The sequence below is a fragment of the Miscanthus floridulus genome, chromosome 1 (assembly GCF_019320115.1).
Source record: "Miscanthus floridulus cultivar M001 chromosome 1, ASM1932011v1, whole genome shotgun sequence".
In the NCBI taxonomy this organism is placed as follows: Eukaryota; Viridiplantae; Streptophyta; class Magnoliopsida; order Poales; family Poaceae; genus Miscanthus; species Miscanthus floridulus.
Window position 1 is genome coordinate 42,990,859 of NC_089580.1, and position 23,101 is coordinate 43,013,959.

The 23,101-nt window shown below is 43.4% G+C and overlaps 2 protein-coding genes across 2 annotated transcripts; both read right to left on the reverse strand.

Annotated features, from left to right (window-relative positions):
• Positions 1-6,293: 6,293 nt before the first annotated feature.
• LOC136481479 (galactokinase-like) lies at positions 6,294-12,035 on the reverse strand. The gene is made up of 13 exons (XM_066478824.1): positions 11,697-12,035; positions 11,417-11,589; positions 10,703-10,749; positions 10,476-10,570; positions 9,734-9,816; positions 9,339-9,407; positions 9,007-9,192; positions 8,551-8,685; positions 7,805-7,939; positions 7,548-7,618; positions 7,331-7,408; positions 7,039-7,180; positions 6,294-6,719 (listed from the first exon to the last, which is right to left on the reverse strand). Exons 1-13 carry the CDS (start codon positions 11,878-11,880, stop codon positions 6,609-6,611), a joined length of 1,509 nt encoding a protein of 502 aa, XP_066334921.1. The 5' UTR covers positions 11,881-12,035; the 3' UTR covers positions 6,294-6,608.
• Positions 12,036-16,570: 4,535 nt separating this feature from the next.
• Positions 16,571-22,872, reverse strand: LOC136501627 (uncharacterized). The gene is made up of 13 exons (XM_066497168.1): positions 22,535-22,872; positions 22,036-22,222; positions 21,657-21,729; positions 21,088-21,232; positions 20,572-20,681; positions 19,930-20,061; positions 19,705-19,846; positions 19,498-19,635; positions 18,770-18,927; positions 17,834-17,908; positions 17,604-17,742; positions 17,038-17,304; positions 16,571-16,887 (listed from the first exon to the last, which is right to left on the reverse strand). Exons 1-13 carry the CDS (start codon positions 22,769-22,771, stop codon positions 16,741-16,743), a joined length of 1,950 nt encoding a protein of 649 aa, XP_066353265.1. The 5' UTR covers positions 22,772-22,872; the 3' UTR covers positions 16,571-16,740.
• Positions 22,873-23,101: the final 229 nt, after the last annotated feature.

Below are 23,101 nucleotides of genomic sequence, written 5' to 3' on the forward strand. Positions count from 1 at the left end.
AATTTAGATTCAGAAATATATAAGTCGGGTACCCTTGATCCATAATTAAGTGCCCAACCTTATTTTGTATCTCAACCCCCTAAAACATAGCGTCGGATGCGTAATGTTTCATTAGTTAGTGATTCTCTGATTCGCGTGGTCGAACATTCAAATACACTATTCTGCAATTCCACCAGCACCGATGTAAAAAAGAACACATATAACTGACCAACCGATTGCACTGAACGCCCACGTGAAGACTGGCAAGGAAAATAGGTGAGCTGAGAGCAAGAAACGCATCACCTTGTCACAACAATGTCCTCCTCAAGCGACCGCTCGTGAACCTTGCTGGTGGCCGGCCGACCGGCGCCGGCTCGTTTCGCTGAAGAAGAGAAGGATGCAGGCACGCACGACCAAGGTGGGGGCGGGGGATTGGGAGGGGATGGTCACTCCGCCGCAACAACAGCCGCTGGTCGCGCGCCGAGGCTCAGGCTCCACGGCTTCCGCAACATCTCGATCAGCGATTCTACCTGGGCAATTGGAAACGGAAGCACAATTAGTCTGCGATTCTATAGGGTTAAGCTGAGATGGGCGAATTGATTGAATATTTTTGTTGAACGCGGGGAATGTGACACGGTGTGTACCTTGGTTTTGAGCCTGGTGCTGTGCGACGCAGGCGGGATGCGCGGCGCGGCCTCGGCATCGGTGAGGCGCACGTGGAGGGAGGCGGCCTCGTCCCTGGCGGCGGCGGCGGCGGTGTGGACCTGGAGGCGACGCTCGGCATCCATCCAAGCAGCACGGTGGCCCGCGAAGATCTCGGAGGCGCTGGCGTTGGCGTGGGCGTCCTGGATCGGCGTCGGTGAGGCGCGCGTGGAGGGAGCCGGCCTCGTCACCGGTGTATCCCGTAGCAACTGCATCAATGCACGGGCACGAAGAAAGTTGCGATCGGGCGCGGGAGCCTGAGCGGGCGCGTGCGGCAGCGGGCGCGGTGAGGGTGGACGGGATAGAGCGAGGGGTGCGGGAATCGCACCAAAAGGGACGCAGCAGGCAGAACTACGGAGGCAAATGTCGCACCAAAGAAGAGACTCGGGTACTTGCAGGATCGCACGGGGAGGTAGGACGATAGACCCACGTTGGAATGCCACACCAAAAAGTGTTCAACGCTTTGTTCTTTTTAGTTGTAGTATGAGATATAATAAAAAGATAAGATAAGATAAGATAAGAGCATCTCCAAGAGTTCCCTAAATTTTTCTCTAAAAATCTTTGTGTTTCCTGACTCCTTAAAAATATATTAGGAGAAAAAAGAAGACCATCTCCAATAGTTTCTAATATTTCACTTTTCAAAAATCAATTTTGGGTCCCACTAAGCTTTTTTTGCGTTCTTTTTTTTTTTTTGTGCGTACCTCTTCGTCCCCGCGCATACGTACGCCGCCGCCGCCATCTTCCTTCGTGTTGCCCTAGCTCTGCTCGTCGCAGCCGGCGGCCTGCGCCCCCCCAGCCGGCCGTGGTCTCCTTCCAGCACTTGTAGTAGTTCAGTACCACGCATGCATACAGTACCATGCAGCAGTACGCAGCAGCTAGGCATCAGCAGGTTGCCGGCCATCAAGTAGCAGCAGCAGGTAGCCATCAGCTTGCAGCCGGCCATCAAGTATTTCCCAAGTGCGTAACTTTGATGTATACAGGGGATCGATACAGGATACTACTATAGATCGATTAGATAAATGGATGGATGTTGATGCAACTCTGAAATCAAATGGGTGGCCGGCCGGCGGCGGGGCAATCGAACAAGGAAGGCAGCACGACACCACCTCCCAGCCTACGACGGCGGCGGCCGGCACGAAGCCAACACCACCTCCCAGCCTACGACGGCGGCGGCCGGCACGAAGCCAAGGTGGCGGCGGCGGCGCAGCAATCCCACGTCCGCGGCATCGATCCTCTTCTCGGTGGCGAGCGATGGAGCGGCGAGTTCCTGGTGGCGAGCAATGGAGGAGCAACTTCTTTCTACCGCGACCCAGAACCACCGATGGAGAGCGCACGAAACATGGCCTCGCGGCAAAATACGGCGCGGGAAGAACGACGACGCGCAGGAATGGCGTCTCCGCGCGCGGCTTCGTCCGTGTAAAGTTATGTAGAAGGCGGAGGAATTTTCCAAGTCCTAAAAGATTAAGAGTAAAGATTAAAAGTTATTGGAGAGGTGTTTTTCCCATCTTTCTAAAAAAAAGATTAGAAGAATGTTTAGGGAAACTCTCGGAGATCTAAGATAAGATAAGAAGATAGAGAATAGAATAATTTATGACCCGATGAAGTGTGACACAGCCAAGGATCTAGCGAGCGATAGGGGAAACACATGATTTTTTATTTTCGATCAATCCCTGCCAGCACCGGTGGTGGATTGGCATTAACAGTTCAACCAGAGTGACTTAGCTTATACTCACATATGACAAGATTTTGAGGAAAAAGTGCCAAAATCAGAAACAATTGATTGGTAGAAATCTTTAAAACGACGTGTGTGTATAGATATGTTCATGATGGGACGGAGAATGAATAAGTCAGTATGTACGTATGAATGAACGGATGGGTTGAGATGTCATATCGTAAGACGTAAGTTACAAAATGCTGTTGGACAGGATGAGTATAGTATTTGAGTCTCATATCACTACATGATGTGTTTTTTTATGTGTTGGACAGGAGTATAGTATTCGTTTCTATTGTATATAATATGCATGCAGATGCAAGCTATTGATGAATATGATCGGATCCGGATCCGCCGATCTAATGGAATTCCCCTCGTTCAAAAAGATAGAATGAAAGAACGGACTTGCTACGCTGCCCGCACAGGGAGCCCACGAGCGCCTAACGCGTCGGGCTCAGCGAGGAAGCACACCAATAGTGGTCCCGCGGTGCCGGCCGCTTCCCACGCGCATCTATATATGCAACACTCGATCTACTTTTGAAACATCCAGATGCAACATATAAAAAAAGACAGATGAAACACTTGAAACAAACGTCTGAAACACTTGTGAAAATGACAAAAACATTTAAAAACCATTGCAAATATATGCAACATATAGATAAAACACTTGCAAACATATGTATGAAACACCTGAAAACACTTGAAACATATAATTGCAACATGCATGTATATGCAATATCTAGATCTACTTTTGCAACATCCAGACAAAACACTTGCAACATTCGTCTAGAACAGATGAAACATTTGGAACATACACTTGAAACATACGTGTATGGCCATTACAACATGTGTAACATCACAGTTTACTTTTGCAATATCGATATACAACACTTGAAACATACCTTGAAAACATTTGAAACTCTTAGAAACATACTATTGTAACATACGCTTTCAGCGTAGCATCTGCTTGATGCTTGGACAAATGGAGACTTGTCGATGTGGAGCTCGACACTGGTGCGTAGGTTGCCGGTGTGGAGTTCGTCAGCGGCACCGACCTCGGTAGGGGCAGGGGCAGGCGGATAGAGCACGACCGCGACGGGAGGCGCGAGTTCGGGAGTGAGCGAGCGAGTGCCTAGCGCGGGCGGTCGGCGGGGGCGCAAGCCGGGGCAGCGCGGGCGAGGAAAGGGTCTGCCCCGCAAGCAGAGCGAGCGGGGGCGGCATGGGCGAGTACAGGGTCCATCCGAACTGAGAGACTCCCTATAAGGAGCGTTTCCGAAGAAAGAAAGGAAAAGTAAAGACCGCATGCCGATGGAAATTTGGCCATACTCACAATTATTGGGATCATGTCACATGCAAACATCCAAATCCCTGGCGCAAAATTAGCTCTATCGCACATACGTATTTCCATTATAGTATATAATAAATATACTCATATATACATATAAAAAGTCGTAATAATTGATTAATAATTCATTAATTAATGAGAGAGGAAGAATGAGTTCGCGGCCCGTTAGAGAGGTCGTGGAACCACCTGAGGCGCGCGCATATGGTGAGGGTGTCTGAACACGCGCGCGCGTGTAGGCGTGCACGCTAGTCTCGTACGCGCGCAGGGGTTGCACGGTAGCGCTTCATAAATTGCGACGAGGACGACGACGAGATTTGAGAGGCGCGTGCCACGGACGCGTGCGGGTGAGCGGGGAGGCGGCGGTGCGCCTCGCGTTTTCTTCGGAGCTCCTGCCGGGAAAAGAGAAATCCAACCTGGTTATTATGGTACAGAAATAATAAGTATATTTTGACTAGAGAAATTAAAGGTCAAAGTTTTGCAGAGTCTGATAGACGATTAGTCAAATTATAGGCAAGTTTAAAACTTATACGTAACATGCACCAGTAGGTTTACATTCATAGATAATGCCTCTAACGTAGATGATATTAGCAATTGATAATGCATTGTTAAAGAAATTAAGAATCAAAATCTATCATATATGACTTTTTTGTTGTTGTTAAAATACACTTGTCATTTGACTTATTTCTGAATGAAGGGAGTACGTTATGTCAGGAGTAGCCTGAGCCAAGCAAAGGTGTTAGTGGTAGAACACTACCCGTAGTTTACATGGTCTAAAGCTAGTAGTAGCTAGAGCAAAGCCTAGATGTTAGTGGTCGTACAACTCTAGGCACCCCATTTGTACCAAAAAAAAAAAAAACTCTTAGAATCATCCTAAGCCACAATATCTTACATTTGAGCAACTTTATGAAAGGATCGTAACATCTATGATATCAAATAAGTATATTATAAAAATATATTTCATGATATATCTAGTTATATTAATAGTGTTATAAATGTCGGTGCTCTTTTTATAGAAAATTTGGTCAAGTTTAAAATAGTTTCATAATCTGGAATAATTCTAGAAATTGATTTAATTTGAGACAATGGGAGTAGTTTAAGTAGTCCAAAACTATGAGTAGATAGAGCTAAGCCAAAGTATTAATGGTACAACTTTAGTGTGCTGGTACTCCCTACGTAGAAAAAGAAAATCTTAAAATTATCATAAGTCAGACTATCTTAGGTTTATAAGTAACTCTACATGAAAATATAGTAACATCTATGATACCAAATAAGTATTTTATATATCTAGTTATATTAATTTGGTGTCATAGATACCGTGCTCTTTTGCTATAAAATTTGATCAAATATAAAATAGTTTGATTTAGGACAATTCTAAAAGTTGAATTAGTTTAGAAGGAAAGGAGGAGTTTAAATAGTCCTAGGAGTAGCTACTCCTCCGTTTTTTTATAAGTGTCCGTATTTGGTTTTGGAAAAATGTCGGAAATAAGTGTCGTATTTTTTTTTGTGACTTTCTTGCCTTCATTAGTCAGCTGGCCGAAGCCTCACACATTATCAAGTCGTACACGGCACGTCGGAGTTACATGCCACGTCTCCGAAACTTGTTTAGCTAAAACATGTGCTACTTTATTACATGATCTATTAACATAAGAAAAGGAAACCTCCTGAAAGGCAAGACAATCTCCTTCAAAATAGCATCAATGAGTGATCGCTGCGACTCCCTCTTCCTCCAGAGCTGCACAAATTGAAGACAGTCGATCGGTCTCCAAATTTACTCGCTGGAAGCCAAGGCGCCCAGCTAGCTTCAGGCCATCTCTGCAGGCTGCTGCCTCCATAGAACATGCATCAAAAGCTCTATCATACCATGTCGCTTGGCCTGTTAGAAAAGAGCACCGCTCATCTCTGATTACACATGAGGTAACGTAGCCCCTTGTTTGCTCTCCGTAAAAAACGCAGCATCCGTGTTTATCTTGATCCACCCCGGTTCGCTTCGTTCCTGGAGTCCGGCCGCTTCCTGGCTGCAATTAAAACCTGCATGCAGCCAATGAGCCGCTGAGTACGAAGCGTTCTCCTTGGTCTGTGTAGCCTAACCAAATACGTCACTTAAAAAAAACGGAGGGAGTACAGCCAAGCCTAAGGTTTTAGGGGTGTACGACTCCGGTGTGCTTAGATGGTCCAAAGCATCGGACAAGGACAATGATGCGTGAAATGGTCAACGGAGTTGTAGACTTGTAGCACCTCGGAAAAGATGAAGGACTTGATGGAGAGACCTGGCCTGGGCAGCTGGGCTGGCGACTGGCCAAATGTAAACGCGGAACCAGCGGCGCAGGTCCAGTGTCCATCGCACATGCAGCAGGCATGGGCTGGGCGATCGCTCACCGCCTCACCGTCGACGTGGAGCTGTTATGTTATAGGAGATAAACACTGTACCACGACTGACTGACACTGATAAGTTCAAGCGGGCTGTGGTGCTCGTCGCCGCGTCATACAGGAGCATAGTACAACTGATGCAGAGTCTGTGGACCAGAGGGAGTACTCCGTACTATCTATGCACGGATATCAAGTCCAAGTTGCATCCGTACATAGATTCGGATTTCTCCTCTTTTCTTTAACTTCATCCATGGCAGCCAGCCACGAACTCGTGCCGCGTGCCTCAAATCTGGAGCAACAGTGCAAAATACTACTACTCAAGCAAGCAATGCCTAATGCGTGTGTTGCCTGAGATAATTTAATACTACATGTTTTACAACAGTTCGGTGTTCATCGAGATGCCGGCAACTTATTCCATGTTTTTACAGGGAAGTCTGGGACCAGGGTACGGAACCTACGGATTTACAGCGGGCTCGTGAAAGAATGGCGGCTGCCTCTGCCTGCCTACAACGTCAGTATGGCCGCGCCGCTCGACGGCTTCGATGCGAACACGTACAGGCCCAGATCGCCCTGCTGGATTACTCCCCTCTCGATCCTTGATTTGTAGTACATTTCCTGTGTAAATTAGAAATCAGTGCTGTCAGACTTCAGAGCCAAAGCCAGGCCATGGAAGAATCTGTGTGTCTGCATGCACCATCACACTATGCAGTTATAAACAGGATAGTGACAGCCACCCTAAGTAAGCTCAGACGCATCATGCCATGCGATCCTTGCGGCGGTTTTTAGGCAAGGATTACACATACAAATCGGGGTACAACAGACCAGACTATGGACAATTTATATGTCTGTAACTTTCTAATGTCACAAGCTCACTTACTACCAAGAGTTTTGGATGCAGCAGTCAGAATATGAGAGATGAGACATTCGAACTTGCCTTTAGATTCAGAATAAACTGAGGGACGATGGGCTCCTTGACCAGAGCAACCGCGCAGCCACCCCACCCAGCTCCTGTGAGACGTGCTCCTAGTGCTCCATTATCTCTACAGACTTTCACAAGCTCCTCCAGCTCAGGGCAACTGGTATATATAGGGAAATATGTCAGTATGTTCATAAGTTTCGCAAAGTGACGCCAAGTGCCTTGTGATGATAGTTAATATAAACAGCCTGTGGCAGAAAAATCACCACAACGAATTTGAACTGTTACCATCAGTATACTGCAAAGATACCTGCATTCGTATAGCACGCTGCAGCTGTAATGGCTTTCATTCATAAGATCACCAAGTTTCTTAAGCTTATCTTCCTCACTGCACGGAGACAACAGTATGTGTCAGCAGAAGAATGACTGTATCATATGACAAAACACATTTTTTAGGATCAATTTTCAAAGTACTGTGAAGATACACACAACCTAGGGAAGAAGCAGATTACAAATAGTGAACCCACCTGAGTTTTGAAGAGACAGTATCCCTGAAAGCATAAACCCTCCTTGCTTCAGAGTAGACATGAGTCGCACGCTGAAATTAATAAAAGCATCACCACACAGTTCAAGTAGCATCTATGTTAAAAGAAACTAGCAAGCTTCTATTCAAAGTGTTCTAAACTCGCAAACAGGTCCTCTGACCCTATGCAGTTGTTTTCATGAAATAGCACAACTTGGATGGCTACAAGAATACAAATAATAATAAGCGCATGAGATCCACCTGAAATAGCTTGTAGTGCTTTGCAGCTTTTATAACATCCAAGGAAGTTTGAGAGCTCTGGAAGACAGCTGTCAGGCTTTCACCTGTAATTTTCTCTATTTCTTCAGCTGTACATGGATCCTCATGCAAAAGTTTCTGCAATATTGCACAGCAATATGAGGAAAACTGTATGGCTTAAAAAAAATATCCTTGCTACTCCATCTTGCACAGCATTGATCTTTTTCAGACATCAAAAAATCAAATTATCCTTTCCCAACATCAAAAAGATAAACCATCCTACTGAGTAACATCACACAGTATCAAAAGTTCAAAACTGTAAAAAAGAAAGTCTAGAAAAGAGACTGTTGAAAAAAAATTGGCCACTCAAACTGAAATTAATCTGCCTACTCAGGGAAGAATAAGAAGATGCAGAAAAGGGAACTAAAAGGTTCCAAAACTGGCAGACCACCCAGTGGCTCAGCAAGGCAAGGGCTTAGTATTGGTTGTTTGGCCTTTGTGATTTGGGTACAGTGTCATCTTTTATTTCTTTCTTAATGTGATTATGCACAGTCCGCATATGTGTTCTCAAGAATAAATAAATTGGATGAAATGGCAGAACCAAATGCTAAATAAAATTGTAAAAACACAACAACCTAGCACTGTGAATCTCTCTTCGAGAACAAACAATGAAGATGGGGCGGGCAATTCTTCAGTCATAAGCATATTTCTCTTGCCAATAGTCTAAAGTCATGTTAAAAGTCGTGCACCTTCACAGCTATTGCAGGATCAGATGAACCTTCTTTCCCAGCAAAAGAAACGCATAGACCCTCAACATCGGAGAGGGTTGTAACAGAGGAGACAGCTTTTTTCGTATCCATCCCTAGTTTGATGGCAAGAACAATCTGAAAAGTGCAAGGGAAAGCTATTAGCTCAACAAACAGAAATGACGAGGAAACCTTCTACCTGTATAACCAGTACCATGCTCTAGCCCAGATACAACATAAAACAGTGATATTTCCTTAAAATCTGAATTACATAAGCTACAATGTTACTTCTTTCGTTTCCTTTTATAAAAAAACAACTGATAATACTTGAGCATTATTAAGATATTAGTCATTTGTTTTGGTGCAATAGGTGTACTGTCACAATACAGTACTAAAAAGGAGCATGAGATTGAAAATACTTTAGAAGCAAGCCCATAATAAAACTAATTTGTCATTTACCGCTGCTAAGCGACACTCCACAACACGGTTATTATAATTTGTTGCAGCTGTCTCTGCTTTCTTGGACTCTGCCAAACAATGGGCGATCACAAATGTACCACCTGGAGGTAGTTGGACATCAGTTGCATGAATTGGATTAAAATCTATCAACTCAGCGAATCCAGGTTTGGCCATGATAGATATAGCCTACAAAATACAATGAAATGTTAAATGGGAACAAGATCAATTGAGTTAAGCAAAGCGTTTTAATTTACTTTAGCAACTGACATTACTTACAAAAAAGATAAGAAACACCCTACAAATCTCAACAAAAAATTCCTGGATTGTATTACCTGATCCATGCCTCCAGACTGTGTTCCAATGTGGCGCTCAGACAGACAAGTGAATTGAGCAACTTCTTTCTGCATGGTTTGAATATAATAAGTAATATAAATAGGAATTGACCACTGGAAGTTTGCTGTGCTAAACACACGTAAAAAGAATATAAATGGGTGAAAATTCATCTGATCACCAATATAGTCAATGTCAGAAACAATGCATCAGCATAATCAGCAACCACCATCAACTTTGGCTATCCAATTTGTACAGCCATTAACAAGCAGGGTGTTTACTTCTGCTGCATCTGCCACTTATACGTCCATTTGACATAAAGGCAAAAAGGCACTTGTTTCTTGCCAATTGTGCGACATATTAGCGCTTTACAAAATTAATTGCATTAAAGTAATACCTTTGGAAAGTTTTTCTCAAGGACTCCCATGATAGCAATTGTTGCTGAACAGACAAACGCTGCTGAGCTTGACAATCCAGAGCCTAATAAGAGAAATAACAGCAGCAAACCTTTATAAAACATGTCATTTGAACAGAAGCAGTGCCGGTCCTAGGATTTTAAGGGCCTCCGGCGATCTCGTCGTAACGGCCCCTCTTAATCATGTATAAAATCTTATAATATATAGGCGCTAATTTTACTTGCAAAACGAAAGCAAATTCAATAACATAAGAAGCAACTAATCGGTGATCGCAATTCATAAGAAGCAAATAATCAAGATGTCGTCGTCGTGGAGCCATGCCTGGTCGTCGTCCTTGTGCGCCGTGTCCGTGTCTCTGGTAGTCTAGCTGTTCGCGGCGGCGCGGCTCGCCAGCTCCACGCGTGTAAGGCGCACGTCCCAAACTCACGATCAGAGTGTGTTGTGTGCAGCATGACTCCTCGCCTCCTCTCTACCCGAGGGCCATGGGGAAAGGAAACTAGAAAATAAATGTCAATGTTGTCTTTTTGGACCGCCTAGCCAGTTCTATGTCTCTCTTCTTATTAGTTTGCTAATGCCTAATAGACTATAGGACCTGAGGGTTTGTATACCTGGGCTTAGGCCCCTCCTCCACTTGGGCCCTCGGCCGTCGCACCTCGTGGCCTACCCTCGGGGCCGGCACTGAACAGAAGGAAAGATTTGTACAACTAAAGAACTGAATCGAACCTTGAGGAACTGTGCCATCAACAACAACATCAAGTGCAACAGGTTTGCCCAGATCTATCCCTTTTGATCTACAGTACTCATAAACTCCCTTGTATCTGCAGATTGCAAATCAAGTGGATACAAGCATATCACATACTGATATACTCATTTTCTACAATAAAAATAATTGGGAACAAAATACTTCAATATCCAGGTTTCTGCAGCAAGAATTCAAAATTGTAACTTACCCACACATGAAATAGTGCCCCCATTTGTGATTTTTTATGTCAATTTCCTACACCAGAAACAAAACACTTAATGTTGTTAAGACCAGGCAAACAAATACGAACATATTTTTGCGCAGCAAGCAGAGCTGGTACTACTATCAACACGAAGTAATTGGAAATCTATACCTGACACAAGAATTTCTTTAGCACAAGGTATACATTGGCTGCATCACGACCAAGAAACTACTAGCAGCATTTACAAGTTCACTGTTAGTGCCATCGGGTAGCTGAAACTATCCTACTAGTCAACTGCTCCCACTGCGCTGAAGTAGCAGGGAAGGACCTTCAGGTCCAAAGCAGGTCAGTTCCGTGACCCACCTGAGGACCACAGGTTATCAAGTTCACGGGTAAGGTACCGGACCTGCCCCACGTCACGGGCTTTTTGTTGCGATATGCTAATTAATCGGAAGCAATGCAACCGCCGCCGCGCTCCAATGGTAGGAACGAGACGAGATCCTCGTGCCGTACCTCCCCCTCCACGAGTAAATTAAATTAAGAACGCAGATTAGTTGGAGCACGGCCGGAGAATCGCGCCTAGAAATTCCCCGTGACAGCATCATGTTTTCCCCCAAATCACCGTCGAAATGAAGCCCCGATCGGATCAACACCGCCCAAAAACTGTATTACCAATCTATCTAAATGGATAGAGCAGGCAGCAGAGCAGGGCATTGGTACCTTGTCCGGATCGGCAGGGTAGACGCAGAGGGGGAACTTGTCGTCGACATTGGCGACCCGCACCTGGCCGCCTTCGGCCCTCCGGATGGCGACGATCATGTCCTGGCGGATGGCCATGGGCAGCACCGAGTACCCCTCGTAGTCGATGTGCTCCCCGATCAGATTCACCCTCCCTGCAGCAACAGCCAGCCAGCCCGCGGCGCGGCCAGTCTCAGTCTCAGCCTCAACCACTCTGAAGCACACACGCGCACGCGCAGTCCAGGGACGGGGACGGACGGACCTGGGGAGCGGGCGAAGAGCGCGGGGCGGGCGCCGTAGACGGCGTGGAAGCGGTCCCCGAGGCGGGCGAAGCGGAGGCGCGCCTCGTCGAGCTGCGCGCCCGCGCCGTAGACCGGCTCCAGCGAAGAAAGCGTCGGCACGAGCTCCGCCGCCTCGGCGGGGGCACTGCCGGGTAAGGTGGCCATGTCCTTGCCGTCACTCTCGCGGCCGACTCGCCGCTACTCTCGCGCTGCGCACCGGCTTCGCCTGCGGCGGCGGCGTCTCGTCGCTGTCCGTGTTGTATGGCGTGATGACTCGTCGTGATTGCGATTGACTTGTAGAACCTTCTCTCTTTCTGGGCTATACCCCTTTGTATCCGTCGGGAGATCCCGTGCTGATGAGCTGTAGCCTCTTGTCTCCTAGTCGGATAGGGCCAACCTGTCAGTGCCACCGCCCGTGCGTTCTGGAATCCACGCGGCACGGATGCGGGCGTGGCACTTGGATCAGGATCGGATCGGATGCCAGGATAAGATCTGTCTATTAATTAACTGGTGATTATGATTTATCCTTCGGTCCCAAAATAAATCAATAATAATTTGACCAACTTTATAGTGAAGAGTAGGAACACTTAAGAAACCAAATGATAAAAGTACATTCATAATATATAGTTATATTAATTTGATGTCATAAGTATTGATGCTCATTTCTATAAATTTCAAATAATTTAACTTAGAACAACTCTAAGGATGGAGTATAATGTTATATTGTACTACTTTAGTTCCAAATTATAGTTCGTTTTAGGCTGTGTTTAGTTTGCGAATTTTGGGAATTTGGCTACTGTAGCACTTTCGTTTTTATTTGGCAATTATTGTTCAATCATGGACTAATTAGTTTCAAAACGTTCGTCTCGCAATTTCCGACCAAACTGTGCAATTAGTTTTTTTCGTCTACATTTAATGCTCCATGCACGTATCGTAAGATTCGATGTGATGGATACTGTAGCACTTTTTGGGAAAGTTTTTAGGAACTAAACAAGCGCTTACTTTTTTGACTGAAAGTTTAACCACTCGTCTTATCCAAAAAAATGTGCAAATATACACAAATTTAAGTCATAAAGAACTTTTATTAATAAAGCAAGTCACATCAAAAGAAATGATATTTTACACAAAATTCCGAATAAGACGAGTGGTCAAATATTTAGTCAAAAAAGTCAAACAAATTATAATTTGAAATGGAGGGAGTACTCCCTATGTAGCGAATGTAACTCTTGTTTTTGAGAAATCATATAGCTTTATATTTAACTAAATTTATATAAAAAAGATTACTAGTATTTATGATAGCGGTTATTATTAGGTTAATTATGGAACACATTTGATAATATATTTATTTAAAGCCATAAGTGTGAATAACATTTTCTATAAATTGATTTAAAGAAGTACACATTTAAATTGGCGCAAAGAAGTTTAAGAGAGCCTACAAGAATCCAGGCTATACACAGGTGTTAGGTCTGATTGGGGAGCTATAGCTCTTTTCAAAAGTACTTCCTGGTGAAGCTATCTATTTGGGGAGCTCCAGAGCCGTAGCATTTTTCAAAAGTACTTCCTAGAAAAGCTGCGTGGAAAAGCACGTCGTGAGTCGCTCAACAGAGCCGTGACTGAGCGCCCGGCTGACTTCGGCGGCGGCCGCTCAGGAAGCGGACGCATCTGGGTGGTCGCCTGCTCTCCGGCAGAGGCTGCCCACGATTGACTCGCCTCCGTTGTTACCTATGCAGGGGCCGCCACCGGGGGGGAGGGGGCTTAGGCGTCATGGATGTCCAGGCGCGCCCTGACCTAGCGCTAGTCGGGGCAGCCACCACAGGAAACGCGACGGTCGTGGCTGCCACGGACATCATCAACCGCGCTCTGTCCCCTCAATCCCCTCAATGACCTCTAACGACAGACGCCTCAAGCGTTTCATCGAGCGAATCACAAATGTGAGGTAGTCGCCACTCCTGAAGCTACCCGGAGATGATACAGCCTACGACGAACGTACACCGCCCGTGCTCCCCAAGAGAAGCAAGCGGATAGTGCATATCACATATCCTGACGTCAAAGCGAGGTGAGCACCTTGTCTTGAAGCACATGGAACTAACCAGCGGGATATCGTCTCTGTCGACGTCGACCCTGAAGGCGTACGAAGAAATCTTCAGCGGTGACCCAGGTAATATGCGGACGCTACGTGAGTTGTTCCCACAGGATGGCGACGTGGGCCCACGCAAGCAGCACCGTTGCCACTCGGCACCCTGGGCATAGGCCTCCTAGCCGGCACCACAATTAGGATTGATCAGTGTCCAATGTAACACCATAGCTTTAAGTACATTAGGGAAGATCTGAGCGTCCATATACAACTTTTCTAACCTGTTTCGACGTCGTTAAGATGGTGTCCTATGTGAGAAAAGAGTACCACATAAGCTAAAAGGCAAGTTTTATAGGACGACGATTAGACCTGCTATGTTGTATGGTGCAGAATGTTGGCCTATGAAAAGACGACATGTTCAACAGATAAGTGCCGTGAAAATGCGTATGTTGCGTTGGATTTGCGGTCATACAAGAAGGGATCGAGTTCGGAACGATGATATACGTGATAGATTAGGGATAGCACAAATTGAAGAAAAACTTGTCAAACACCGGTTGATATGGTTTGGACATGTCCAACAGAGACCTCCAGAGGCACCGGTGCGTAGTAAAATCATAAGCCAGGATAGTAACGTGAAGAGATACAGAGGAAGACCGAAGTTGACTTAGGTAGAGATAATAAAAGGAGACTTGAAAAGATAGAATATACCTAAAGACTTAGTGTTAGATAGGAGTGTTTGGAAAGCAGCTATTCGCGTGCCTGAACCTTGATTGCTTCTGTTGAGTTTCAACTCTAGCCTATCCCAACTTGTTTGGGACTTAAAGACTTTGTTGTTGTTGTTGTCGTCGTTTCCTATATTGCCTTTATTGTTTTATTTTTCCCTGATTGAATTGCTTTAGGTGACTAATGTGCTGTAAGTGAGATCAGGCCTAGCGACAGCTCGGTGATATTGTGTACATGCCACCATTTGCCAACTCCTAGCTAAGTTGTATGATCAAATTTGACTCACAATTGTAGCTTACTACTTCGAAGGATTTTTGCAATAATTGTAGGGTTATGTTTTGCAATTGCTGCAACGGCCAGGAATAAGAACAGGAGGTGCAGGTGGCATGTGCTGGCGGAGGTCATCAAAGCAGCCTATGTGCATCTTTGCAATCAGCGATCTTAGAATTGTTTGTTGACAATAAAGAAGTTGTAATTGTAAGGAAAAAGTCCATATTACTCCCTCCAAATTTGGCCTATGTCCAAATAACCCCCTAAACTAACATTTGGTTCAATTTACTCCCTCCAACTATTTAAGTTGGTCCAGGCAACACCTTAAATAAATTTTTCTTTTTTGTTTCTCTATGTACAAATTATATTTTAGTTTCAAATTTTGTGAGGTGATAGAGGACATTGTATTTTGTGTTAGAAAAATGCACTATGAATTTTTCATCATTATGATTTATACGATATTGTATCTCTAGTGTTAATTTATTATTAAATTTCCTAAGCTATCAAAATAGTGGCAAAAAGTTAAGATATATTTTTCTAACATAACTTATGATGTCTCTCTATCATATCACAAAAGTTGATATAAGACTCAACTAATACGTGGAAAAACAAAAATAACAAATCATGTTAACTAGACCGACTGAAATAGTTGGAGGGAGTAAATTGAACCAAATGTAAGTTTAGAGGGTAATATGGATATATGCCAAACTTGAGGGGGAGTAATTTGGATTTTTTCCTAATTGTAAAATGATTTTTTTTTCCCGTGAGCACGCTCTATTCATCTACATCTTTTCAAAATCATTAGCAATGAATATATGAGTTTTTCTTTTGTTACTTGCTTGATTTTTTTTAGATGTTACTCATTTATTATTCATATGAATGAATTGGATTTGTATGTTTGTTGCCCGTAGCAACGCACGGGCCATTAGCTAGTGGAGAGAAAAAAAGAGAGCTTCCTGCTTTTCCAGCTTTGCAAGGAAGCGAAAGCTGCGCCTTAACTTCCGACGCCACGCCATCCTAATCATCTTTAGAGCCACTATAAATTAATCCGTTCGATTAGGCAATGCCAAGTGCGGTGTGCGGCACACGTGGACAGAAGCACAGCCCAACACCATGCGCATCGTATCATCGCAAACACAAAAGTTTATTTATGCACTTTGTATATTGATTGACTGCGTAAGTGGGAGTAAATCAACTCGATACCCTATCCTCGTCAATCTGTCACATGTAATTTCAAAGTCATCAACCTATATATTTTACTCGCGGTTGCGTAGGCTGAGGAGCTCAGGGCTCAGCAATCGAAAACAAAAGGAAATTCCGAAATTGTATCTGAAATTCAGAAAACCGCTGTGCCAAGAAAACGTTAGGATGTTTGGTTTGAAGAGATAAAATTAGTCCATCTCATCACTCTATGTTTTTTTTTGTTTTTGTTTTGCGGAATGGAACATGTAAATTCGTCACTTCATTCCTCACGATCTGAGTAAGAGTCATTCTATCAAAATTTTAAAATAAACTCATGATTCACCATCGTCGTTTGTTTTCTTTGACCAGACGTACCAGGCACGGTGTTGTTTGCTGGGTACAACTCCCAAGATATAATATAAGGCACCGTTTCAGAGAAATCTGAACTCGGCTGGCTCTGGCTGCATTGCCAAGCAAAGCTGTCACCCACCATGAAGAGCGGCAGCTTCCTGTAGTGTAGTAGTAGAACTACGGTGCCACAGGAACCTACGCATGCTGATGCCCGCATCCAAACGCTAGGCCTTCCTCGACGTCTTACTCTCGGAATTTAACAATTTGTCAATGAAGAACCCATCTTATCTATCGTACTGAAGCTCACTTAAGCAGCATTGCTGAATGATGAATTGATGACGCCACCTTTGAAAACCAAAGGTTGAAACACATGTAATACAGTAAGTTTTCAGCATCAGCATTTCTTTCTCAAGTGCTAAATGGACTCATTCGCATTTCTGGGCTCTCGTGATCTCCCAAGCTGGGACAGCTTCATCACCCACAACACATCCATCGGCTCGCTTCCTGGTATTCGCAATAGCCACCACGAAGCTCTCATTCTGGAGAGTGTAGAGATACATTGCCCGTTCATCCTGATCATTTTATCATCACGAAATTTCAATCAGAACAGAGTAATGCGTTTCCATCATGCAACCGTACCCATGCTAATGGTGGAAGCTTGTTTGCCATGGCAAGTTCAAAAGACAATGTTTTATGTGCTGCATAATTTTCGTAGGTCATACCTCGGGGAGCTCCAGATATTCATCAGGAGATATCTGAAGGAACTCGATAGCTGTTTGCCCAACACACCAAGCGAAGACCTCTGCACTGTCGTCTGCGATGGTCAAGTGCAGCTGAAAGCCATGCGCACATGCACTTTCGCAGGCACACTTACAAAATGAACACTGGTGTCCACCTGAATGTTCATTCACAACGCTGCCGCAAATGCTATGGAACAGTGACACCTTTAAACTGTCACAATCAATGCGATCTAACCGAACATGGGATATCTGAACATCAAGGCGTCAAACAAATAAAGGATGTTAGCATCAGAAAACAATTTGGTCACTCTTGAAGTCACAGTTGAAGAATGCAATGGAGTTCTGAACAGAAATAAACATAATCTGTGACTGTTTTTAGCCCTTTTAATATATTTTTAGTCTTTTCCGTATGGGGAGCATGTTAAAGGTGATCTGGTAGTCGTTTTCTAGAATGGTAATATGGAATCAATAGTTTTAGCAAAATGCCAATTCAACTAAACTTGAAAAGGTCTGGAAGCAACCTCACGGCAGTAATAGAGAAGACTTACATGTGTTCTGTTTGTCGAACGGGGAAGATCTGACAAGGGTGATAAATTATGCAGGCACGTTGAGTTCAGGAGTGCTGGCAGCAAGCTTAAGTTAACAAATTGAGACCCTTGCTCCTTTTCACGCCATGAGACTTCAAGGCTATTAACCATAAGATAGCCAGCAATCAGAATTTTGCCCACATAGTACCGTATAGATAGTAAATGTTAATATAAAGGAAAATGCTTCTTACGTATTTGTTGAACTCAAGGCGCAAGTCAAACCGGAGATGTACACCATATGCCCAACTCCTACTCTACCCAATGACCTGCAGAGTAAGAGACATTTATATACTGTTATGGAATTCAGGTGCATGATGGACATAAACAGTTCAATTGGCATAGGAAGCAACAATATGTCAAAATAACAGATATGTGAAGAATGGTGGGCAGGAATGATGGAATCTGGAATAGCAAAGACAACATAGTGCTTATTATTGAGGTGAAAAGCCTCATACTTTACTGAAAGATCAAGAGCAACAGCCTGTCAGATGGATGTAGCAAAATATAGCATCAGCCATCAGATATCAAGTTATTAGCTGCTAGTTATTATTACAAAGACATGTCATCCTAAAGATATTAAAATTACTACAGATTTTTTGCTTTAGATATCAAATGCCAGAGCACTCAGCCCACACAACAGGTCCAGTGACAAACGTTTTAATGTATAATGAATTTATGACCTCATAACATCAGTGCATGTGCCCAGGCAACAGAGGGGAATCACTCGTTTTGTTGTAAATCAAATTGATTTCATATGTAAAACTCTTAAACAAGCAATTTTTAGAAAGGCAAAGACTGGATAGCTTTTCTTTCAATCATTATACCATACTGATAACACAGATGCACAAGCAGTTTGATACTGTCAGTGCCTAAGTGAGAACAATGTGGTGACCAGCGTCAGGAATCTAAGATCTCGCACTTAACTCAGCCAAACTGCTGATGCATGTCAACCTAACCATTGCAAAAAAAAAGGGTTCTTGCACATAAGGCACATTCGATTTAGCATGACAAACAGAAATAATGATACATTTGATTTATCAGTCAAACAAGCATGCGATTTCAGAGAAAGGAATGCATGGCTGAGAAAATAAATAGATAGGCTATCACTTAAGTACAAAAGGCGGTACCAGGGTCCAATAAAGATAAGCTTCATCAGAACAACTCCTGTTGTGTCTTCTAACTCCAAATAGAATGTAGTCCCTGATGTGCTTACTTTGCAAACACTAGTTACGATACCAAACAGACTGATTCCCACCATTTTATCATGAAGGTCACTTACATATGCCTAAAAAATAGGCATGTTATACAAAAACATGAAGAAAACATGATCGTTAGAAATTTGAGAAACAGAAAACAATGACAGAAAGCATGAAACATCAGGTGTTCCTCTCAAGAAGTATGTTTCTACTTATGAAGAGAATAAAAAGGGAAACAGCAATACTGATGGTAGGGTAATATCTGCATGTGCATGCTAAGGAACTTTTGGAACCAATGTTCTAAAAAGTGTAAGCAGTAAGCAAATGGACACCCACCGCTTAGTGATTAAGCAGAAAGTTGGTGGAATAAAAGCACAATATTTATTGAGAACTACCCCGGACTGATCATATTATGAGACGTAATAGCTAATAAGAGATCAATGCTTTCAGTTTTTACACTGGCAAACTAAGCAGTATGTTTAGCTAAACATGATAGTATCACAAGCAGACCAATATAGATCAGTAGTAAATAGAGATTTAAGGATCAGCAGAATCAGTTGTTGAAGGCTAAAGTGGTAAGTATTCAGGTTCCAAACATCATCATGGTTGCAAAATCTATCTTCTGAGAAGACCCTAATGAATGAAGGTAAGTTACATACTCGAAATGGGTATTTGCTGAAATCAATTGAACCATGCAAATCACGTGGTAATGTTACTTGTGAAGCTACATTATCCATCGGAACACATGACAGACGAGGTCCTTGGCTCTTTACTTGAGTAGTAGGTGTAAAAGGCACCTAGCACACACGTTACATATTAGTAAAATGGAGTTCTGCAGAAAGAACTATGAAGATATCCCTACAAACCTGTTCCTCTTGTTGAGCAATTGGCACCATGTAAACCTGTGTTGCACTGCCATATTCAAGGCACAGTTCCTGAGACTCCTCATGATTATTGTCTATAAAATTTGCTATGAAAGGTCTGTCCAGTGCAAGCATGCTCCCTACACTGAAATAATATGTTTAGCTTATTGTAGTCTGAATAAATATTTGGTCCTTAGTTCTTATATAGAGTGGATCAGTGGAATGAACCTGAACAGATTTGCAAGTAAAGTCTGCTCTCCCCATAAAACTAACTTCATCTTTGCATCATCATTGTCTTCAAGAATGACCTGCATTCTTTCTGTACATCTAAATGGTTCCAACGACTCAATCTTTTCAATCCTGCAAAAGAGAAAAAAAAGATGAAGTGTTTTGAAACTCTGTGCGACAAAGTAGTAGACTAGTAAGTAGTAAACCCTCGATTCCCTCATGTTTATCAGCAAACCATACTACCATAGTGACCGTGTCTCCATATATTTTACCAGACAAATATTTAAAAGGGCGTACCCACTGCAGAGAACTCCCGCTCTGTTCGGGGTCTGGGGAAGGGTGTCAGTGGCAAGTCTTACCCTCGCCTGTGCAATGCGAGAAGACCGCGACTCGAACCCGGGACCTTCCGGTCACAGGCGGTAAGACTCTACCGCTTGAACCAGGCCCGCCCTTCAGCAGACAAATATTTAAAAAATCAAAAGAAAATGATTGTGTCCAGATTTTGTAAATCTGAGAGCACAGAAAATGAAGAAAGTAATTGCAAATTTTGTAGAAACTAAAACTAAAAATGTAGAAACTAAAACTAAAACTGAGAATAATAATTATGCTCGTAAGTATAACAACCCATAAATATCACTTTACCTGGCATAAAATGAGTATGGAACATTGTTTCTACTTTCCTCTAGAATCATAGAAGAGAATGAATAGGTGCAAAACTGTGCAGCAAGTATCAAGGCATCTTCATCTTGGTCCTGCACAAATAAAACGTGTGTGAGCTAAAAAACAAATTTTACTAAGCAGCAGTTTGCCCAATTTAATCTCTAATAGCTAAAGCTGAAATTATTTGACTAGAAGCACATACAGTATTTTTTTTCTAAGCCAAAAGAAACGAGTACAATATTGCAAGCCTGAATTCATGAAAGAAGCAAGGGTTTTACAATTTGCAGCAAGAAAAATAGACATAAAATGATTTTGACATTTTTATCAAAATATTTAAGTTCCTAGCCAATTGTTGTGGTATGAAAAGTCATTGTGACTTTGTGCCAACTGAATGTGCAACTTATACAAAGGAACTTTACCTAAAAAGTAATAAATTGCAAGTAAATTATGTGCTCTGAGCAGTGCTGCCTCATACACATAAATACAATGAACCATTACCTCATCCAATAATATCATCATGTATTCTGTTGGCAAAATACGAGCATGGCCAGATCCCTCCATTGCTGTACGAAGACAACATCCTGTGAGCATAACTTCTCGACCCTTCTTCAATATACCATTTTGTCCTATGCAGTCATAGTACCTGATACAAAATTTGTATAAGTATTCCAAATACCAAGAGTAATACAACAAAACGAAATAAAAAAGAATGCTCTATCGATGAACTGCACTCCAAAAGATAAATTACTGACAATGCTAAGTTACTGACTGAGCATGGGGAGGGGGCGCGATAGCGCGCACTATTTGGGGTGATGGATCAATAATCTAACTTTTGTAAATCAGAAAGATCTGTGTTATCCTACAACTAGAAAATTTACATATTATACACATTTCAGGGCGATGAATGATTCAGAGTGTTCAAAGTTCAACAATAATTTCTAATAACCATAGTTAGCATTGCAGAATTCCTTGCATACATAGGTTTCCATCCAAATTTGCTGATGAATTCTTTACTGGCATACATCAGTTAAACAAATATAAACTAAGCAATATGTAGTCAGCTCTACCTTCGGTGTAAATATAGGTCGATTGTGGATGCACTCCACATGTCTCCCAAGGTAAGCATGTATATGTTTGTACCTAGAGAAGAAAGACACATGACTAAGGATGCTGTGGAGAAATGCAAGTTGATAGTCATGTATCAAAAAGTGAGCTAAAATTGTAAGCAGGTTTGACCATTAGTTCTATTTTTTGAAGGATACCATTAATTCTATTTGATGTATTGCTGCACCAATGAGTAGAAATTCGGAAATTACGCATGGCAGTCATATGGTTTTAACAGAGAGAACCCTACGATGCTGCATCACTCAACTAACCAGGAAAGTTACTAACAACTATAGCTTCTTATTCATAGCATAGAAGTATGGTGTAAGTGAACAAGCATACCAGGAAGGACAAACACGTCAATGACAACAGCTTCAAGGACACTGTTGGGAGAAAGGAAGTTTTTCTCATGGATAGAATCGATTGTAACAGTATTTGGAAGCCGCCTCCTCTTATTCTTCGTGTTCATAAGTTTGGCCAGCTCGACCTTCCTCTTCGAGGTCAGGGATTTTCGCTGTTCTGTCCAAGACTAACAAGAGAAGCTAAGATTTAATCCTACTGTCGGCTGTACAAAAAAAAAGATATGGTAATAAGCAAAAAAAAAAAAAAAAGGTTCAAATTGCCTTTGTTGTACAAATTTTTGTAGAGACTAGATTAGGCTATTAGCTTAAAACTCCTTCGTGGCATTGACATTTGCTTCAAATTCGAGCCGAGTACAAAGCATAAACAAAGGCCCGCATCAGCTTACGGAAATGTAAGAATATTGAGACGTGTAGCATGGACTCGGTAGAAACAAAAATCAACCCAATTACTACCACGCAGCGAGTCGAATCAACCTAACCTGGAAGAGGTCGGAGAGAAGGATGGCGGCGGTGACGCCGCTGGAGTAGGCGCAGCAGGACTTGAGCAGCTGCGCCACCGCCCACCCCCAGGGCGGCCGCGCCGGCGCCGGCCCGTCCCCCGGAGACTCGTAGCCGTCGCCGTCGCCGGCGGACGAGGAGAGCATGGAGATGGCATAGTCGACGAACTCCAGGAATGCGCCCCCGTCGGCGGAGGCCGCGGCGGCGGCGGGATCCATGGACCCCTAGCTCAGGAGGAGCGAGGGCGGGAAACGGGAAGGGAGGGTCCAAGAGAAGAGACGGGAGAGCGCCACCGGCCACCGCGTCTTGAGCGGGAATGGTTTTCGCTTCGCGCGCGATGGCCGCCTACGCCTGGTCTTGAAGTGATCTTTCTCTGTCTTGGGTGTATTTTTTTTTTCTAACCTGGTCTTGGGTGTTGGGCTTCACCCACTAGAAAACCTATTCCAGATGAAATCGACAAGTTTCCCCCGACAAACCAGCTTTGGAAACCAGCCTGGGCCGGTTTGAATAGCACACGGCTACTCTTTTTGGAGAAACCGGCCTGGGCC

Excerpts from the sequence above, each read along its gene's own strand:
- LOC136481479 (XM_066478824.1), bottom strand. The coding sequence starts at position 11,880 with ATGGCCACCTTACCCGGCAGTGCCCCCGCCGAGGCGGCGGAGCTCGTG. Across the intron at positions 10,750-11,416 it reads ACCCTGCCGATCCGGACAAG|GAAATTGACATAAAAAATCA; the intron begins GTACCAATGCCC and ends TTTCTGGTGTAG. Across the intron at positions 6,720-7,038 it reads AGTTTATTCTGAATCTAAAG|GAAATGTACTACAAATCAAG; the intron begins GCAAGTTCGAAT and ends TAATTTACACAG.
- LOC136501627 (XM_066497168.1), bottom strand. The coding sequence starts at position 22,771 with ATGGATCCCGCCGCCGCCGCGGCCTCCGCCGACGGGGGCGCATTCCTG. Across the intron at positions 20,062-20,571 it reads CCATACTCATTTTATGCCAG|GATTGAAAAGATTGAGTCGT; the intron begins GTAAAGTGATAT and ends TCTCTTTTGCAG. Across the intron at positions 19,636-19,704 it reads TTGCTCAACAAGAGGAACAG|GTGCCTTTTACACCTACTAC; the intron begins GTTTGTAGGGAT and ends CGTGTGTGCTAG.